General features: G+C 38.7%; 1 protein-coding gene across 1 annotated transcript in view; it reads left to right on the forward strand.

Moving 5' to 3' along the window:
* Positions 1–7,522, forward strand: part of GPR137B (G protein-coupled receptor 137B) — a 92,676-nt gene that overhangs the window by 71,059 nt on the left and 14,095 nt on the right. The window contains exons 7-8 of the mRNA XM_011935760.1: positions 2,198–2,215; positions 2,998–3,126. Of these exons, the coding sequence (XP_011791150.1) occupies positions 2,198–2,215; positions 2,998–3,126 (147 nt within the window). The remainder of the gene's footprint in view (positions 1–2,197; positions 2,216–2,997; positions 3,127–7,522) is intronic.

The raw sequence follows: 7,522 nt of genomic DNA on the forward strand, positions 1-7,522 counted from the left end.
AGCCAGGATGGTCTCGATCTCCTGACCTCGTGATCCGCCCGTCTCGGCCTCCCAAAGTGCTGGGATTACAGGCTTGAGCCACCGCGCCCGGCGTTAATTTTTTTTTTAACATGCTTCCATATAAATGTAAGATAGTATTATTAAAGGGTGACATTTGCAAAGATTAAGCAAATTGTATTCAGATTTCAGAAAATACATAGGACTGTAAAGTTATGAGAATTTTTTTTTTGTCATTATCTTTCTCCGGGAGAGAATGATTTTTAATAGAGTATGTACACGGCATTTGAGAAAATCTAGACAAAAGTGACTGAGGATATTAAAGTTTTAAAAAAGCTCATGGCACTAGTTGCTGCAGTATGATACTCTTTCTAAAAATGCATTCTATAAATGTATAAGTTACAAGTCATAAAGCAAATGAACAAAGGTAGTGAAATGTCATCTGCCATCCACGTTCACAGAAACTCAAAACAACTCAAAACAACGAGAATGAACCACCATTCACTCATTTGACAAACAGCATTTTTTTTTTCCTTATCTTGGGCACTGAGAAAAATGCCAGGGATACAAAACCGAACAGACGAATTCCCTGCCCTTTGGGAGCTTTATGGTCCACTAAGAAAAAGAGACACACGGATTAGCCATTAACAGTAAAGAAATGTAACTTCCCTATTATAAATGTATTAGATTGATTTGCAAAGGTTTCTTAGCTTTTCCTGGAAAAGTAGTGAATACCTAACCATCTATAAATGTGCTTCTAACATCTCAACAGTGCTCAAACCCTCAGCTGCATTTAGATAGTGGAAGAAAGAATAAAATGATCATGATAAGCTAAACCTGTGAGGACAAGGTAAAAGTGTGTTATAATTAGAAAGGATTAAAACCGCATCTCTGAACCCAAACCAATATGACAAACACAGGATGGCAGAAAGCTGGGCAAGGCACCACTAAGGGTGTGCACTATTTTGAGGAAATAAAGTGTATGAAAATCTAAACTTTAAACAATGATTAATTAGAGACAAGTATAATACACAAAGGATTTGATTTTGTATACATAACATTTTAATATTTGCTATTTTAACCTTTTTTTTTTTTTGAGATGGAGTCTCTCTCTGTCACCAGGCTGGAGTGCAGCGGTACAATCTCAGCTCACTGCAACCTCCACCTCCCGGGTTCAAACGATTCTTCTGCCTCAGCCTCCTGAGTAGCTGGGAATACAGGCGAGTGCCACCACGCCCGGCTAATTTTTTTGTATTTTTAGTGGAGATGGGCTTTCACCGTATTGGCCAGGCTTGTCTTGAACTCCTGACCTCATGATCCGCCCACCTCGGCCTCCCAAAGTGCTGGGATTACAGGCATGAGCCACTGTTGCCTGGCCCGATTTTAACCATTTTTAAGTGTACAGTTCACTGGCATTAAGTACATTCAGTGTTGTGCAGCCATCATCAGCATCCATCTCTAGAATTTTCTCATCTTCCTAAACTGAAACTCTGTATCCATTAAACAACAAAGATTTGGTTTTAACAAAATTACTTCAGTTTTTCTTTCAATTAAGAATGCATGGGTGCTCTGCCTATAAATTCTGTATATGGAGGAGTAGCCATTCTTTATTTCTGTACTTTCCTCATCTTGCTTTCACAAGCAAGCAACAAAAAAATTTATGGGTGGGTGCAGTGGTCTGTAATCCTGGCACTTGGGAGGATCACTTGAGGCCAGAAGTTTGAGACCTCATCTCTACAAAAAATAAAAAATCAAAATTAAAAAATTAGCCAGGCATATTGGTGCACACCTGTAGTCCTAGCTGCTTGGGAGGATCACTTGAGCCCAGGAGCTGAAGGCTACGGTGAGCTGTGATCACACCACTGCACTCTAGCCTGGGTGATGGAGCAAGACCCTGTCTCAAAACAAACAAACACACAAACAAACAAACAAACAAATATATATATATAAAATTTATAATTGTAATAGATTTAAAATATGACAATCTTTAAAATTCTTCTATTTTTATGGGATATTTATGGTTATCTAGATGTGTGTTGCCACCAAAATAATCTAGGAGCAAGCAAAACAAATGACCACAGTTGTATACCTTATTTGTGCAGAATCAAAAAAGAACACATGATTGAGATGTGATGTAGAGGAAGTAGGAGAGTGATTTTTCTGAAAGTAGCCTGAGTAGTTTTGGTCACCATGTTTTAAGTATGATGTTACAGAGAAGGCAAAACGGTTAAATGTAGGTGTTTCGGGCCTTTTAAGGTACATTCTTTTCTTTGAAACAATGGCCTTTCTGATATGGTTACCCAAACCCAACCATGCACTTTTCTCACAAACCTTCTGTCTGTTCTGAAGAGAGAACACTGCTCCACCAAGCTCTCTGGCCATCTCACTGAGCCGCATACCAAACACCTTAGGCTCTGAGGATTGTTTTTCTAGACAAGCTAGCCTACGGTAGGTTTTAAAGGGTAAACCTCAGGATATGGTTTATGTGAAGAAAAGTTTGAGAGTTGACCTCTTTATCCTAGGGATGAGACTAAGGGATGATAGTTATATGCTGCTCTCAATAATTTAGGAGGAGGCAGCATAACCTTCTCACTATTCAATTGTTGAAGAAAATCAGCTTAGATTTAAGTGAGAGTGTGAATTTGGACTTAAGAGTTTTGGGGGCATGAAGTATTAAAACATCATAGGTTAGAAGTTTCTGTCTGAATATTTTGAAGAAGATAATCATTTATCCCATATGGTTTAAATAATCCCTGTCTGAGGTCTAGACCATTACTATTATCTGGTTTCAATGTGCATATTTTAGGAGAATGTACTATACTATATTTTAATACTTTAAATAGAAATATTAACATAGTATATTCTATAGTACATTCTAAAATATAGGGGAATGAATTGTACTATAGTATTAGAATTATTCTCTGTTCATGCATGTTAGAAGGAATCAAATTGATTTCTTCTTGCCTTGATCTAATGACTCTCCCTCTCTGTTTCTAACAGGCAGATTTGAAGAATCAGCTGGGAGATGCTGGATACGTATTATTTGGAGTGGTGCTATTTGTTTGGGAACTCTTACCTACCACCTTAGTAGTTTATTTCTTCCGAGTTAGAAATCCTACAAAGGACCTTGTAAGTAAACCATTTTATATTTGTAAGAAAATATCTCCTGATTGTGATCATGAAACCTGCAATTAGAACTTTTTCTTCACTTTTCACTAGAGAAGAGGGCCTCTTCCACTCTGTGGTGGTATGAAAAGTTTCCTTGACTATTTTATTGAGACATTCATTTCCCTTATTTTTTGAGGGAAAATGTTTTTCAGCTTAGTTTTATTTTACAAAAGAAATGAAAGTATTATAAGTTGCATCTTAAGGCCTGGGGAAAGTGATTAACTATTTTTTTAATGCAACATTGCGTCACTAGTATTTGAGACTTGGACTTGCTACACACCAAATATAGAAGCTTTTCTAATAGCAAAGGAAAATAGAGAATAGAGAAATAGAAATAGGAAATAGAAAATACTCATAGGAAATAGTATGCTGGATGGTGACTAGGGAATGGGAGGATAGGGCAATAAGAAACATTATTGCAAGGAATGCTAAAGCTGCTTCCCTAGTTTGGTCACATTTCTGTTCAACCAACTTTATATAAATGTCTTTATGGGGACAGGACAGAAAATGCAAAACCAAGTGGCGTGAGAAACCACCTGGGAGCCTTGTTCTGTAAATTATTCCAACCACACAAACTAGTGGTAGCTTTTTGACTTACTGATCTATGAAACCCATAGAAAAAATACAGTGAGTGGATTTGGGGCAATGTGAGCAAAGGGCAGGTGGTGAGGAAGGCATAGACGAGTAACGTCCTCCAATAATTCACAATTCTTATTTCATACCCAGATGACTGACCTGTGTTTTATCTTGTTTTTGGAAGCCAGAGACATAGCCAGGCTTCAAACCAAGCAGTCTGGTTCCAGAGTCAATGGTGGTGTTTTTGGTTTGTTTGTTTTGTTTTATTGTGTTGTGTTTTTTTTTTTTTTTGAGATGGAGTCTCGCTCTGTTGCCCAAGCTGGAGTGTAGTGGCATGATCTCGGCTCACTGCAACCTCCGCCTCCTGGGTTCAAGCGATTCTCCTGCCTCAGCTTCCCAAGTAGCTGGGACTACAGATGCCCACCACCATACCCAGCTAATTTTTCTATTTTTAGTAGAGACAGGGTTTTACTATGTTGGCCACGCTGGTCTCGAACTCCTGACCTCAGGTGATCCACCTGCCTCGGCCTCCCAAAGTGCTGGGATTACAGGCGTAGGCCACCGCGCCCATCTGAGTCCATGGTTTTATTCCCTGTGCTACGCTGTAGCCTTCTCTGGCATCATAAGGTTTTGAGAAGAAATTATATTCTTAATATATATGACCTAATAGTCCTATCTATAACTTCTGTAATTACAAAGGAAAAAAGTCTATTATTCTTTTGTGAGGAAATCTATAACTTAACTCATACCCATCAACTTTAAAGGAATACACTGCAGGTGGGGCATTTTTTAAAAATGTCATCTAACATTTTTATCCATAATTCATTTGGTGCAAACAGGTCTCTAAACTTGGCATCATTAGAGCCAAACTTCAGAGTCTAGGTAAGGAGACAGTTAAAGTGCGGTTCTTTACCATCCGTATCAGAATCCCTCAGGGCGCTTCGTGTAAATATTCTTAGGTCGTGTTGGAGACCCAGACCAGAATCTCTGCGGTAGGTTCTGGGAATGCACATTTTTAATAAGCACTCCAAGTGGTCTGAATGAACTGTAAAGTTTGAGAATCTCTGTCCTTGTCCTTTTCTTTTTTGAGACGGGGTCTTGCTCTGTCACCTAGGCTGGAGTACAGTGGCACAGTCACAGCTCACCTCAGCCTTGACCTCCTGGGCTTAAGCGATTCTCTCGCTTCAGTCTCACATGTAGCTGGGATTACTTTCATGAGCCGTGTTGCCCAGGCTGGTCTCAAACTCCTGGCTGTTTTTTTTTTTTTTCTTTTAAAAACAACTTTATTGAGATGTAACTCACTTATATAATTCACCCATTTCATGTGTATAATTTAGTGGTTTGGGGGATATTCACATATGTGCAGCTATCACCACAGCCAATTTTAGAACACTTTCATCATCTCAGAAGGAAACCCCATACTATCATCTGTCATTCCCCATTTCCTTTCTATCCCTGACCTACCCCTGAGCATAAGCCACTATAATCTCTTGTGTCTACAGATTTCCCTAGTCTCGACTTTCATATGAATGGAATCATACAGCATGTGGGTTTTTGTGACTGACTGCTTTCACTTAGCAGAATGCTTTTCAGGATTCATCTACATTGTAACATATATTTGTACTTAATTCTTTTTATTGCCAAATAAATATTTCATTGTATGGATAGACCACATTCTGCTTACTCATTCATCCATTGATGGACATCACTGGGTTTTTTTTTTTTTATACTTTAAGTTCTGGGGTACATGTGCAGATAGGTATACACGTGCCATGGTGGTTTGCTGCACCCACCAACCTGTCACCTACATTAGGTATTTCTCTTAATGCTCTCCCTCCCCTAGTCCCCACCCCATGACAGGCCCTGGTGTGTGATGTTCCCCTCCCTGTGTCCATGTGTTCTCATTGTTCAATTCCCACTTATTAGTGAGAACACGCAGTGTTTAGTTTTCTGTTCTTGTGTTAACTTGCTGAGAATGATGGTTTCCAGCTTCATCCATGTCCCTGCAAAGGACATGAACTTATCCCTTTTTATGCTTGCATAGTACTCCATGGTGTATATGTGCCACATGTTCTTTGTCCAGTCTATTATTGATGGACATTTGGGTTGGTTCCAAGTCTTTGCTATTGTGAACAGTGCTGCAATAAACATGCATGTGTGTCTTTATAGTAGAATTATTTAGATTCCTTTGTGTATATACCCAGTAATGGGATTGCTGGGTCAAATGGTATTTCTAGTTCTAGATCCTTGAGGAATCACCACACTGTCTTCCACAATGGTTGAACTAATTTACACTCCCACCAACAGTGTAAAAGCGTTCCTGTTTCTCCATGTCCTCTCCAGTATCTGTTGGATCGCCATTCTAACTGGTGTGATGGTATCTCATTGTGGTTTTGATTTGCATTTATCTCATGACCAGTGATGAGCATTTTTTCACATGTTTGTTGGCTGCATAAATGTCTTCTTTTGAGAAGTGTCTGTTCATATCCTTTGCCCACTTTTTAGTAGGGTTGTTTTTTTCTTGTAAATTTAAGTTCTTTGTAGATTCTGGATATTAGCCCTTTGTCAGGTGGGTAGATTGCAAAAATTTTCTCCCATTCTGTAGGCTGCCTGTTCACTCTAATAATAGTTTCTTTTGCTGTGCAGAAACTCTTTAATTAGATCCCGTTTGTCAATTTTGGCTTTTGTTGCCATTGCTTTTGGTGTTTTAGAATGAAGTCTTTGACCATGCCTATGTCCTGAATAGTATTGCCTAGCTTTTCTTCTAGGATTTTTATGGTTTTAGGTCTTACATTTAACTCTTTAAACCATCCTGAGTTAATTTTTGTATAAGGTATTAAGAAAGGGGTTCAGTTTCAGTTTTTTGCATATGGCTACCCAGTTTTCCCAACACCATTTATTAAATAGGGAATCCTTTCCCCATTGCTTGTGTCAGGTTTGTCAAAGATCAGATGGTTGTAGATGTGTGGTGTTATTTCTTAGGCTTCTGTTCTGTTCCATTGTTCTATATATCTGTTTTGGTACCAGTACCATGCTATTTTGGTTACTGTAGCCTTGTAGTATAGTTTGAAGTCAGGTAGCGTGATGCCTCCAGCTTTGTTCTTTTTGCTTAGTATTGTCTTGGCTATGCAGGCTCTTTTTTGGTTCCATATGAAGTTCAAAGTAGTTTTTTCCAATTCTGTTAAGAAAGTCAATGGTAGCTTGATGGGAATAGCATTGAATCTATAAATTACTTTGGGCAGTATGGCCATTTTCACGACATTGATTCTTCCTATCCAGGAGCATGGAATGTTTTTTCCATTTGTTTGTGTCCTCCAATTTCCTTGAGCAGTAGTTTGTAGTTCTCCTTGAAGAGGTCCTTCACATCCCTTGTAAGTTGTATTTCTAGGTATTTTATTATTTTAGTAGCAGTTGTGAATGGGAGTTCACTCATGATTTGGCTGTTTGTCTGTTATTGGTATGTAGGAATGCTTGTGATTTTTGCACACTGATTTTGTATCCTGAGACTTTGCTGAACTTATCAGCTTAAGGAGATTTTGGGCTGAGACAATGGGGTTTTCTAAATATATGATCATGTCATCTGCAAACAGAGACAATTTGACTTCCTCTTTTCCTATTTGAATACCCTTTCTTTCTTTCTCTTGCCTGATTGCCCTGGCCAGAACTTCTAATACTATGTTGAAAAAAGGAGTGGTAAGAGAGGGCATCCTTGTCTTGTGCCAGTTTTCAAAGGGAATGCTTCCAGTTTTTGCCCATTCAGTATGATATTGGCTGTGGGTTT

Source organism: Colobus angolensis, unplaced genomic scaffold (assembly GCF_000951035.1).
Source record: "Colobus angolensis palliatus isolate OR3802 unplaced genomic scaffold, Cang.pa_1.0 Scaffold148, whole genome shotgun sequence".
Lineage (NCBI taxonomy): Eukaryota > Metazoa > Chordata > Mammalia > Primates > Cercopithecidae > Colobus > Colobus angolensis.